Here is a 13,903-nt window from a genome sequence, read left to right as displayed (position 1 = left end):
ATGTTCACGGTAACAAATCATTTTTCATTATATTATGTATGTATATAGGTAAGCACCTATGTAAAAGAGTTACATTATTATGAAGTTCTATAATGATTGTTTGTGAGCCAAGTCGATGGTTTCTACTTTCATAATATAAATAATAACCACGTAAGAATAGCTCTAGCACATTAAAGGATTGCCCACATTTTATCGGGCCGCACCGAGCGTGCCGAGAAATAGACGTGAGTATAACTAAAGCTCTTGGACCAACAGAGCGCCTATCTCAGCTATTGCAAGACCCAGGCTTGCTGCTCCAGTTTACTCGGGAGCTAGGCTGGCTGAGCTGAAATCAAGGGGATATGTACAAAGGTTCCACTCGAGAGAGCCACGTACAGGAACTTCACCCCCTACGAGAATAGAATAGAATAGAACTAAAGCTCCAATTTTTATAATATGAAAACTATTGCACACTGCCTACATACGTGTGACTTTTGCGTTCCGGCTGCAACCCGTCATAATGTGCGCGACCCTTTACACGACTTCTAGTGAATGGTAAGAGCTATACCTTGATGTATTATCACAGCATGGTCACCTAATTTACTATGGTTACTGATCATAAATATTTAATAAACTAGTAATTTTACAACATGTCATACATGTAACAGTGTGTCATAAATTCATAAGATTGGGCGTCAAAAGCCCTCTTATTCGTCAGATAATTTATTCTAAATCTTATTTAACGTTCTACAACTAAATATAAAAGTAAAAAATAAATCAATATCCTTAAAAATAAACATAGGGTTAAATTATTATTGTCACTGGAAAATACTACCTACGTCTAGCTATAAGAAATATTAAAATTAGGAACTTTTATGGTAACAGTATTGCAACTCATTATAGGATTCAATTAATTCATAGGAAAATTAAATAAATTTTAATAAAATGCAAGGTGAGTCCCGTTTTGTTTCCCACACGTAAACAAGCTTTAACTACCGCATTCACAGCTCCAAGTCTCTATAAGAGCACCTCGTGTTTATAAAAATATTTCATATTCATCCCAATTCTAAATAGATTCTTATCATTATCACAAACCTCAACAGATTTTCGTAAATATTCTTTCTCAAGCACTCATTTGTCTCTTTAAAAAACGGATGGCAGTAACTGCTACACTAATAAATATTTGTTTTATGATATAACAGTCGTAAATATAAAAGCTTACAGTACTTCTCACATGTGTACTTCCGTCGAGGGCGCGTCCGCCGCCTGGAGCTATAAGGGCGCTGGGTCAGATTCTCTCAGCGTCAGATTCCTCTCTGTAACGGGAGAAAATTCATTTTTGAACCACAAAAACTTAAAGTAGATACGTTTGGAGTGTGATTTTTTTTTAAAGATTCAGGGAGTTTAATACAACTAAGAACATCCATTATAATTATAAAGGCTAGGTACTATGCATAAAATTATACAACACGTAGGTAACTGAAGACAGAAATAATTTAATATAACATACAAGTCTACATATATTAATATTACGTAAAAGAACAGATATTTTAGCAAAAGAGTTGTAACTGACCTATGTCTCCATTTCTCGCCGAAGCCGAGCGCCCATTGGCTGCAGGGTGGCTGGGTTTCGGGGTCTTCTGGAACCGTATTATGAACATGAGGGTGGCACCCACGATAGGAGATATTCCGGCGAGGACGAACGGTATCGTGTAGGAGTTATAGACGGAGTGGAGATACGCGGCGAAGGGAGGGCCGAACGACAGCGGAGGCGCAGCCATGCCCAGCATGCAGCCAATAGCCTGCGCGGCGTACTGGCTCCCACACAGAGATATGGCGATAGGCCCGATCAACGCTATAAACGCACCGTCGAACAAGCCCATCACCAGCACGGCCACCACAAACAGCGGGAAGGAACCGATAAACGGCAAAATAATCGTCATCGTTCCAATAATGTAGAAGGAAAGCTGCTGAAGGAAGATGTTGTTCACCCATTTTTTATCAGCGAGATATCCGAACAGCAGCCGGCCGACCCCGGAGGTCACGGCCAGACACTGGATCGGCAAATTCGAATCACTGTTTTTGAACACTTCGCCGATGTGCGCTTTCATATGAATGTACGGGACGAAGTACCCGAACAAGGCGACGGGCATGGACAGAGCCCAGTATCTGTACTTCTTGTTCAACCATATTTCAACGGTCAGAATCTTTTTAACGATTGTCTTGAAACACCTATCTTCACTGAGAGGTTTCTCGATCTTTGTCAGCGCTATCGGTTTGAACAGGAGGCCACAGAGGGCGATGCCGAAGGTGAAAACTGTGAGGACTCTGAACATCCACTCGAGGCCGTACTGGTGGTTCATGTGCTGGATGAGCGCCGGCATGATCACCGTGAAAACAGAACTGCCGATGCAGACAATACCGTTTACTAGACCTAAGTACTTCTTGAAGTAGTGGCCGAGAATAGCGAGTGAGGGAGTGTACGCGAGTGACGCCCCCATGCCATACAGGATTCCGTATGTGAAGCACAAGGCGTCCACATTCTTGTAGACGAATGAGGAGAGGAGCAGGCCGGCGGTGGCGAGCGAGCCGCCGAGCACCGCCGTCATGCGAAGCCCGAGGAATCCGGTCAGAGTACCAGATAGCGGCGATAGGAAGAATGTTGTGCCCATCGCCAGCGAACCCACCAGAGCTGAAACAAAACAAAAGATAAATTAGGTTTGGTGGACGCCAATCGCTAAAAATACAGACCGATAACATGGAAAACAAGTTTATCATTATACCTATACCTACCTACATACATTATATACATTTACATTACGTACAGAATAGACATGAGACCAGCAGTGTACCGTAGTGATGACGATCTTTTACATACATAGGTACATATGTATACTGTACGTGGTAGTGTACATGGACTGTAATTCCCTAACTAAGGGGTAGTCAAAGGTGACTCGCAAGGAAGCCACCCGCTTTTCGCTGTATATTTGTTTTGTACTCACATGATAGGTGGCGACGCGAGCCGTATTTTGAATGAGTACAATGCATTTAGGGTATACATCTTACGGCTTTCCCTCTGATTGGAGGGCCCTTATCTATTTACGCCAGCACCACGCTGCTCATGATGCTGGTTTAAGCATTTCAAAGACTAATATTTTACGAGTGTTATGTGCTTCCGACAAGGAGACCATTGTAAAAACATAAACCCTAGAGGCTCAAAGACATAATTGTGGATGTAAATATTGTACATAGGTACGTACATAATATGAATAATTTATACTAGGCTGTTATTGATGTGATAATGTCGATACATATGCCGACAAATCTCATCACTATGAGTGATATAATGGACACAAGATAAGAGAACGCGATTTCAATAAATAAATCACTTCAATTGATGTAATATTAGACAGTATCACTAGTCGTTAATTATAATATCAAAAGGACCTTGCATGAATAGCTGTTCGTATTCATTTTAATAAACAGAATCGATCGCTTTATCACATCATATTGAAACATTATAATAATAATAACAGAGATAAACAGGGGCTAGACAGTTCAATTCACATTTATCACGCAATGTCATGAACATGAACAACCAAACTAATAATGTTAGGAGCTCCATTTCATTTGCAAAGTGTTTATTATAAGATGAAGATACTATCGTCTAATACACGAATTATGAGTTGAGTATAATTTAAAACTACCTATAAACGGTCCTCTATAATATATACAACATGAAGATAAATTAATGTAGGCAATCTACTAGTCTGCTATACCTACATTCTCAGTAAATCATGATCGTTTAGCCGCAATACAATTTTATTGTCAATCTACCAATACCTATGCGTCATAAAAGAGCCTACCTTGCTACCTTGTATTTTTAACAGATATCTATGCCTAACCAGTACGACACAATCAATTCGCCTTTACACATTAATTTTATTTTTATTGTTTTATTATAAATTTACAAGTAAACCGCATATACGGACACTACAATGACTGAAAACACATAAACACACGTGATTTTGGAGTGATCAATATAACCATGAGTTGTGCCACGTTTTGTAGCAGCGGCATCAGCGCAGGTTGCGGTTTGTGTGCTGAGTGCAAGTTTCGTTAATTGCATCTTCTGTTATTTGCTTTCATCTTACATTGTGTATACCACTACAGAGGCTGCAATCTATAATCATTAACTTTATGGTAAGAATAGGTTAACTTTTTCGTTTAGGCAAACTATCAAAAGTTTCACTTTACTCAGTTCATTCATACCACGATTCACGCGACCCATATCAAGACGCGCCACTAAAAATCGACGCACGGACTAGCTAATCATGCATGGTGGCCGTAGCAAATGTTGGAACCAAGTCTAATGGGGTCAGCGGACGTGAATACACTCATCTTTCATCGGCAAACATAAGTTTATCAATGTTCCCAATTCCGACACAACGTGCTTCTCCATTCAACTTTGACTGATAAGCCGCTTATCTTTCCGCTAGTGTTGCCCAAATGCAAGAACAAGACGAGACTTAGCCAGTCTTGGTCTTGGTCTTGCGCCAATACACCTGGTCTTGGTCTTGGTCTTGCGCTCCCAGTCTTGGTCTTGGTCTTGGTCTTGCAGCAAGAGTCTTGCAAGTCTTGCAATTACCTATTAGTCTATTACTATTTATTAAAGTTTACTTTTTGATTTTAATAGATATTTTTTTATTCGCTATGTTTATGGTATTAGTCGTAATGCGCATAGGTCCAGTTTTTCATTTTCTTTGTTACAGTTTTTTGCATCTCATAGAATTCCTAAGCGTACTTACCTATACACCGAACTGTTACACCTAACTACTCAGTGAAATAGCGCTCTGCAAGACGCAAGAGTCTTGCAGGCTATGTCTTGTTCTTGCTCAAGTCTTGCACGGTCAGTCTTGGTCTTGGTCTTGCTAAAAATACGCGGTCTTGTTCTTGGTCTTGGTCTTGCAAAAACGCAAGAACAAGACCAAGACTGCAAGACCAAGACTGAATTTGGGCAACACTACTTTCCGCACACTGGCGATACGAAATAGGGAACTTGTAAGAAATTTATATGTAAAGAAAAACTATAAAAGTGTACAAATATTTTTAACTAATGCAGCTTATGCGATGGCGAATGGTTCATAAGCGAGGACCGATTTAAAATCAGTCAGCGCTCTACAGAAAAAAAACTATGCTAGGAGTTTTTGCAAGTATCGCATCACATCACAAATGAGGTAAGTAATTCGTAAAAGAACGATTTATAGTAACCGACTGAATAAAGGAGAACAAGAAAAAATATTCAAAGCGTGGGACGCTCTAGACAGGTAGGTAGTTGCTGAAGTCAGATCTAATGTCTGCCAGTGGACGATACAGTCTGATGATGATGATGACATGGGTCTCTACTCTAGAGTAGAACCTTTGTACATTGTTTCCCTTTTGTTTTCAGCTCATGCAGCCTAATCTTTAATTATGTATTTAATATTTAGTTTCTTCGGGAGAGCCTCACTCCTAGGAGACGCGTCCCCAGGTGGCGGATAGGGGCACGCCCGTCTACTTCTGTAGCAGGGTAGGAATGAAATAAAATAGTTCCCGCGGACCAACAGGCCGGAGAAGGACACTCCGTATGAAACCACTCAGGCTGCCAGAAGCCTTGGGGTACCCCCTAAACAGACTGGCTCTGCGGGCACGGACGCACAGATGGCAGCCCCATCGTCGTGATCGGGGTGCTGTGGGCTAATCACCTGCACACCCTTAAAAACATTTGATTGAGAATTCTCCAATTAACAGTAATAACCGGACCACTTATACGACGACTTTTGGCTTTCGAAAACGGACACGGATTGGATGCTGGAATGTCAGGACCATGGCTCGACCTGAAAGGCTACCCCAAGTAGCCAAAGTCATGAACGACTACGGCATCCACATACTTGGACTGAGCGAGACGAGGTGGAATGGGTTTGGTGAAGATTCAGCAGATTACGGTAGCACACTATTGTACAGCGGCAAAGAAGACGAGGATGCGAGCCGTGAATTCGGAGTTGGTCTACTTTTAAGCCGCAGTGCCAAGATGAGCCTGTTGAGTTGGAAGCCAGTTTCGGAACGCATAATCACGGCACGTTTCGACTCCCGCGCTCGTAAAATTAGCATCGTCCAATGCTACGCTCCAACTAACTCTGCTAAAGACGATGCTAAGACGGCGTTCTATGAGCAGCTCGAGCACACCCTCAGAAACATCCCCAGACAGGACATCGTCATCTTGATGGGAGACTTCAACGCAAAACTGGGTAGTGACAATACGAACCGCGAACAGTTTATGGGCTCTGAAGGAGCTACCGGAAACATGAACGAGAACGGAGAACTTTTCGGCGAGCTCTGTTCATCACAGAATTTGGTTGTGGGTGGCACTCTTTTTAAACATAAGGAGTGTCATAAGGTCACATGGGTATCCCCTGATGGTGTTACCCGCAACCAAATAGACCATGTTGCGATCAGCCGTTCCTGGAGATCCTCGTTGCTGGATGTGAGGAACCGACGCGGTGCGGATGTGGATAGCGACCACCACCTTGTAGTAGCCGAAGTACGCCTCAAGTTGTGCACCCCAATCCGTAAACCTGAGCAGACGTCTAGAAGCTTCGAAGTACGAAAACTCCGAGACCCGGAATGGCGGGAGAAATTCCGCATATCCCTTAGGAATCAGTACAAACTTCTAGAAGAACTCGAGGACGAGGAAATGGATGGATCTTGGACGCGCATAAGGAACGCCTACACAAACGTAGGGGAAGAGGTGCTCGGTTACTCCAAGCCTCAAAGAGAGAACTGGATGTCGCAAGAACTGTGGCAGGCAATTGAGGATCGGCACCAAGTCAAAGGCCAACTACTGTCTGCAGTGGAGCCGGACGCAACTTGCTTAAGAAGCCGATATGCCAGCCTCCGGTCACAAATAAAGAGGACTGCACGTCGAGACCGCCGCAGAGCCGCAGACGAGTTGGCAGACCGTGCCAACGTAGCCGCTCGCCACAAGGACATGCGTGCGCTATACGACGTGACGCGACGCCTCAGTGGAAGACGCAAACGACCTGCGAGGAAGCCACTCAGAGCCAGCGATGGCAGTCTATTGTGCACCCAGAGCGAGCAGCTGCTGCGATGGACAGAGCACTTTTCGAGTCTCCTAGAGCAAGCCCAGGGCACAGACCAACAAGAGCCCATCAGCATGGATAACAACAGCATTCTTCTGGACATACCAACAGCGCCACCCTCTTTCGAAGAAGTAGTTGCAGCTGTGAAATCACTGAAGCCAGGGAAGGCGCCAGGTATCGACAACATCCATGTAGATATGCTGAGGGCTGATGCTCCAATGTCTGCTACTATACTGTTCCCCCTGTTGACCCGTATCTGGGAAGCCGGACAAGTACCCGCCGAGTGGAAACAAGGACTCCTGGTGAAAGTTCCAAAGAAGGGGGACCCATCGCGATGCGACAACTGGCGCGGCATCACACTTCTGCCCGCTGCCGCCAAAGTCTTAGCTAAGATCCTGCTAAACCGCATCGCGCCGAAAGTAGCAGTGACCCTCAGAGATGAGCAGGCTGGTTTTCGCCCTGGACGCTCCTGCACTGACCACACCAACACCCTACGGGTCCTTATTGAGCAATGTGTCGAATGGCAGTCGGAGCTATTTCTGGCCTTTGTAGACTTCGAAAAAGCCTTCGACACCGTGAAGTGGACCGCCTTGTGGTCAAGTCTACAACGCAGAGGCATACCAGCCTGCATCATCCAAGTTATACGCTCGCTATACGAGGGCAGTACATGTAGGGTCGTACATGAAAAAGAGCTTGGGGCCCCAATACGCATTTCAGCTGGCGTCAAGCAGGGATGTCTCCTGTCACCGCTCCTATTTGTTATTCTCCTTGACGATGTGATGAGGAACGTGGTTGCTATCCCGAGAGGCATAAGCTGGGCTTCAGGTGTCTTAGAGGACCTAGACTACGCGGACGACATAGTGTTGATTTCGCCAACTCTCGACCTATTACAAGAGAAACTCGTACACCTGCAGGAGGAAGCCAGAGTAATGGGTCTGCGAATAAACCGACGCAAAACAGTCGATATGCGTATCAAGGCTAAAACCTCGGACGCCTTAATACTCGATAACCAACGCTTGGACTCGGTCGATACATTCACTTACCTCGGAAGCACGGTCACCCGTCAGGGAGGAGCAGATGAGGATATAGAGTGCAGGATCAAGAAGGCGAAGGCTGCGTTTGCCCAGCTCAAACCTGTTTGGGACTCGAATGTGCTCACAAGGCGGATAAAAATCTCCCTCTTCGACTCCATCGTGAAGTCCGTATTGCTCTTTGGTTGCGAAACGTGGAGAGTGACGAAAGGGCTGACGAACAAACTGCAAGTGTTCGTCAATAAGTCCCTAAGATCGATCCTGCGCGTTTGCTGGCCGAAGACAATACGTAACGAAGATCTGTGGAAGCTGTGCCGACAATCTCCCATCGGCAAGGAAATTGCGAAGCGAAAGTGGAGATGGATTGGGCACACTGTACGAAGAGGAGCTACGAATGCCGCAAACGTAGCTTTTGACTGGAGGCCACCAAATGGCAAGCGCTCCCGTGGACGCCCTGTCCAGACATGGCGCCGAAGCGTCGAAAACGAGCTGCGAGCCGCTGGACTAAGCTGGAGCGAGGCCAAAAGTACAGCCGAAGATAGGCGGAAGTGGCGGACGTTAGTGGAGACCCTCTGCACCTCTGGGGTGCCATAGGAACAACAACAACAACATTTAGTTTACAGTTTAGAGGAAGAAGATTTTTATAATTATGTAAGTGCTCCGTAGTATTGCATCAATTTAGACTTTGCAATCGACTACAAAGCTAGGGACGGGTTCCGCTCATCTGGCATAATCTTTATTGACCAAAACTCATTTCGCATAACTCGTATGGTCTAAACTTTTTTGGCCGAACCATCACTTTGCCAAGGTTCTACCTTTTTTGGCATAAGATTTTTTTGCCTAATCTCGTATTGCATAGTAACCTTTGGTCAAAGTCTCGTTACGCCGAAAATCGTATGGCATAAATCTCGTTTAGTAAAAAGTTATTTCGCATAACATTGTTTAGCCTAATAATAGTATGGCCAAATCTTGAATAACCTAATAATGCTATGGCATAGGTTTATACAAAGTAATAATATTCGTTTGGCTTTAACTTTGACGGAGCGTCTCCCTACATAGCGCAAACTGGTGCCTTGTATTGTTTCCGCTGTTTGGAAAACGCTCCGCTCCGCTTTGGTTTTGATGAACATGTGCACCTAACACGCTCCTCCTCGCTTTGCTCGTCGTCGCACCTATTTCTAGGTTTCGATCTCATGGGGTTTGTAATAATTATATTGGTCGTTAACTTTCGATTTTTTTATCATACAATATCGTGATTTTCGGGATGTAGGAGAAAAATACCACAGTTTGTACATTTACTACATACTTAATATATTATTTATTAAGATAACATTAGTAGAAACAAGATTATACATAGGTATAGACGAACATAAATTTGAGCAAACGAAACTTAGGTGTTTAAAGATTGTGCCTAAAGAGTTTTAGACGAAACGAGCCTTATGCCACATAAGTCTTGGCAAAGTGATGGTTCGGCCAAAAAAGTTTAGACCATACGAGTTATGCGAAATGAGTTTTGGTCAATAAAGATTATGCCAGATGAGCGGAACCCCTTTGCCAAGACTTATGTGGCTCGTTTCGTCTAAAACTCTTTAGGCACAATCTTTAAACACCTAAGTTTCGTTTGCTCAAATTTATGTTCGTCTATATATACCTATGTATAATCTTGTTTCTCCTAATGTTATCTTAATAAATAATATATTAAGTATGTACATCCCGAAAATCACGATATTGTATGATCAAAAAATCGAAAGTTAACGACCAATATAATTATTACAAACCCCATGAGATCGAAACCTAAAAATAGGTGCGACGACAAGCAAAGCGAGGAGGAGCGTGTTAGGTGCACATGTTCATCAAAACCAAAGCGGAGCGCAGCGAAGCGGAGCGGAGCGTTTTCCAAACAGCGGAAACAATACAAGGCACCAGTTTGCGCTATGTAGGGAGACGCTCCGTCAAAGTTAAAGCCAAACGAATATTATTACTTTGTATAAACCTATGCCATAGCATTATTAGGCTATTCAAGATTTGGCCATACCATTATTAGGCTAAACAATGTTATGCGAAATAACTTTTTACTAAACGAGATTTATGCCATACGATTTTCGGCGTAACGAGACTTTGACCAAACGTTACTATGCAATACGAGATTAGGCAAAAAAATCTTATGCCAAAAAAGGTAGAACCCTAGGGACCAATCCTACTCATCTACTCAAGGTTCGTCCACCGCTCAAGCAAAAAGTAGGTTATCAATGGCCAGGTAACTCACGCAACTTGTGGCGCCAGGCGCCTGGCAGATACCAACCATGTGATTTAATTTAGCAACGACACGACAGGGTAATGTAATGTTAGACGATACGCGGCCGCCCGTCATAAATAGATCGAATCTGTCGCATATTCTCTCATTACTGCAATCATTTGAAGCTATAAAATAAATTGGAGGACTCTGTCTAGTGTGTCTAGACATTTTAATTGTGGTCAAACTGCTACGTGGGATCCATTTGTAAATTTTCCTGTTTTCCTTTTAGGATATAATAATTGTAAGTAAGTATATGGAATATATATTATTTCTTATTTGTGCCAAAAGCATTTAATACCATAGGTAAAGAGCTATGGAAGGAACTATGGATAAGATTAGAAAAATGTAGAGCAAGATAAAGATTTAAGTTCCTTGCTATAGTAAGCATTTTCGCCATGCGCAAACACGTGCATCTCTAGTATCACAAAATCTCACGCAACATACGGCTCTGGTTACACTATACGGTACTAGTTATTATTCTGTGGTCCTAGTAACACATGTGTAATGAAATGTGATCGTCAAACGTGTATCGATCGACCACAGAATTATAAATGAATATAGAGAAGCTTTGTCTTTCTGTCGATCAGGGAATTTTTCACAAACCTATCATGTATAAATGTTATTTGGAAACATAATAATGTATATGGGTAAGTAAATAGTTTCCCTACATAGTGACAGGTAGACCGAGCATTTAAATTGTCGATTGGTCATGTCATAGTTAAAGTTAACGTTGTGAAAAGGAATGTTAGACGTAAGTATGTATACGGTGTATACCCAATATGCCTATAAGCCCGTATTCGCAAGTGCCGGTTATATTAGACGAGGCATGTGTAAACTGGGAAAATTGTGGAAGATTAGATGCTTCTCCTAACCAGTCTTACCAAATAAGATTGTCGTACTAAAAGTATTAAGTATATTTATTTTATGGTTGTGTGTTACGAAATTACAAAGTAGCTGTTCATCATATTAAAATCCTTACATATATTATATTAGTGCATAATTTTATCGATTTAGTTCGGAGGATTTTTTGAGGCAAAACGCTTGCAGGGTGGGTACGAAGATACATGGCATAAAAATATTGCTGACGGGTTATACAAATAAACAAGAGACTATGAAATTGTAGAATCTCCTAGGCGACATCGCAAATATACCTTTTAATTTGGATTTGGTATTTTAGATTGGACAGCATTGTGAGCAGTTGTCATAGCGATATCTCCGAGAACTACAAACCGCCCACGTTTTCGCAAATGAGTTAACTGGAAAATTACCCCTAATCAAATTAGGCTCGTTCCGCTAAGCTCGGCCTACCTAATTGCTAGGAAGGAATCTAGCAATAGACTTAAATATTTGCTATGAGGTCAAATGATGTCAATGAACCTCAATACGAATCGTTAGTGCGTTTTTAATCGATCACTTTAGCTCGGCCTATGCCTACTTGGGGAGGCTAGAGGCTGATAGATCTGAGAAACTGCTAATTTAGAACCTCATATTCCATCCATATCCTCATTAGAGTTATTTTTTAACTAGATTAAAATAAGGCACCATGTGGTCATTGTTTGGTGATGATAACCTTTAGGTGACTCTGTAGGTAAAGTTATTTTTAGGAAATTTATACATATAAATACATAATAAACTAATAACGTTACTACGAGAAGGAACTAGGTTTCGACAATGGTTATAGGTATGCCATGCATCCTAATTCCTAATACTGGGTGGAGACTTTTTCCTTAGGAATTACGACAAAATAGCATAGGTATAATAATATTATTATGCCACGGTGGCGCAGCGATCTGATGATTACGACAATATTTTCTGCATTCGTACTTTTTTGCGCGCTACGCATTTTAATTTGTATTTTTATGAGGTAGCCAGATTATTGTTAATTACTTACTTACTTATCCTGAAATCCTAATTAAAAAAAGTTATCATGCATTTTATTTTTTAGTACTTAGGTAGGTATGTATTGAAGTTATGCAGGTTTTACCAAAATTGGCTGATTTAAACAAAAGCTTCAAATATGTAAGCAAATGTATGTAAAGCATAAAATAGTTTTAGGCTGTAAAATTGAACATACTTTTGAAGTGATGGTAATAATATATCTTGTGAAGAATTAAACAAAGTTGATAGCCTTTTCGGCCTTTGGAATGAAATCATTATTCATAATAATCTAACAACTTTTTTACCTATCATGGAGAAGGTTTATCAAAAACTTTTTAAAAGTTAAAATGGTAATAATTACAAACTTTTGTAACTATGTGATGCTCTTTGATGATATTTGTGATGCTCCTGCTTCTTACTACACAGAAGTGGGTTCAAATTCTGGCTGTGTATTTTTTTAAGTATTTGTTTTTTGGACTTTGTGTAGAATGTATGCCATAGTTTTTACAGTGAAGGAACAAAATGTGATGAAACCTGCACTTCTTGATTCAGCAAATCTAAATAATAATATGTGAAGCCACAAACTCTTCAGTGGACCGCAGTTCAAAGGTTAAAGTATTACTTAAATAAAAAATATATTAAGTAGGTACTACTTCTTAAACAGGGATATAATATACTTACTTGGAAATGAGGGGAAAAGTGGTGATTTTAAAGTAAAAAATTGTGTCTGCCACAGTAGTAGGTGAATACAATAGATACCTACATAATATTAAAGTTTTCTTTATGCTTTCCAAGTTTGCACAATAATCATCCCAACATTTTATAAGTAGGTAAGTATGTACACTTATTATTATTTTAATGAAATGTAATACTTACATGCGCGCGTTCCTGCATTGTGGACGCCTTCAGTAACCAATATTTTTTCAAGGTCTACATAAATTACCCCAAAGGAATTAATCACGCCAAACAACAGGCCATTGGTTAGGAAAGACCCTATTAAAACCAAATAAGCTCTAAAACCCCCGTCGGGAGGTTCACTCGAAGTATTCTCCACATTATTAGACTTGCCGTTTAAATTATTTTGAGTTATTGTTAGCTGTGTCCCATCTTTTTTATAAGTAGCCAGTAAATCAGAACTTTCTTCTGGTTCCTCAGTCATGGTTCTCTTGCTTCTAGGAGAAATGTTACCAAACTTAATAGATTGGTAGTTAGTTGGCAAAGTAGTCCACTTCGTCTTCGTTCTTAGAATTAACTGTACACACAATTTAACGGGAGCCGACTGAAATGATAAATGAAATGGCTACTAGAACACGCCGTACAGTAGTGATAAACTTGTAACTAAAAAACTATTCCATCTATTGCGTGGTTTAGCTGATGTCCACGTGAGTGTAGTAATAGGTAGCAGAATCAAACTGAATCACTTCACAAGTTCACATGTGTAAACGATGCGGCTGGCACACTTCACGGATAGTCGGAAACAAAAGTCAAATTTATGGTGACAGAAATTATCATATTGACAGCTAGTCCAGCTGTTTTTGACATTAGTGTCTGTGGGATTGATAGCTGAATGAATGAATGAA

The 13,903-nt window shown here is 41.4% G+C and overlaps 1 protein-coding gene across 1 annotated transcript; it reads right to left on the bottom strand.

The window, feature by feature from the left end:
• Nucleotides 1-414: 414 nt before the first annotated feature.
• Nucleotides 415-13,820, bottom strand: LOC105386970 (monocarboxylate transporter 10). Its single transcript, XM_011557624.3, has 3 exons — nucleotides 13,200-13,820; nucleotides 1,553-2,671; nucleotides 415-1,295 (listed from the first exon to the last, which is right to left on the bottom strand). The coding sequence occupies exons 1-3, from the start codon at nucleotides 13,480-13,482 to the stop codon at nucleotides 1,252-1,254; spliced, it is 1,446 nt and encodes a 481-aa protein (XP_011555926.3). The 5' UTR covers nucleotides 13,483-13,820; the 3' UTR covers nucleotides 415-1,251.
• Nucleotides 13,821-13,903: the final 83 nt, after the last annotated feature.

Source organism: Plutella xylostella, chromosome 23 (genome assembly GCF_932276165.1).
Source record: "Plutella xylostella chromosome 23, ilPluXylo3.1, whole genome shotgun sequence".
In the NCBI taxonomy this organism is placed as follows: Eukaryota; Metazoa; Arthropoda; class Insecta; order Lepidoptera; family Plutellidae; genus Plutella; species Plutella xylostella.
This window is presented reverse-complemented; position numbering and strand designations above follow the sequence as displayed.

Excerpts from the sequence above, each read along its gene's own strand:
- LOC105386970 (XM_011557624.3), bottom strand. The coding sequence starts at position 13,482 with ATGACTGAGGAACCAGAAGAAAGTTCTGATTTACTGGCTACTTATAAA. Across the intron at positions 2,672-13,199 it reads CAATGCAGGAACGCGCGCAT|CTCTGGTGGGTTCGCTGGCG; the intron begins GTAAGTATTACA and ends GTTTTGTTTCAG. Across the intron at positions 1,296-1,552 it reads GGCGAGAAATGGAGACATAG|AGAGGAATCTGACGCTGAGA; the intron begins GTCAGTTACAAC and ends CTCCCGTTACAG.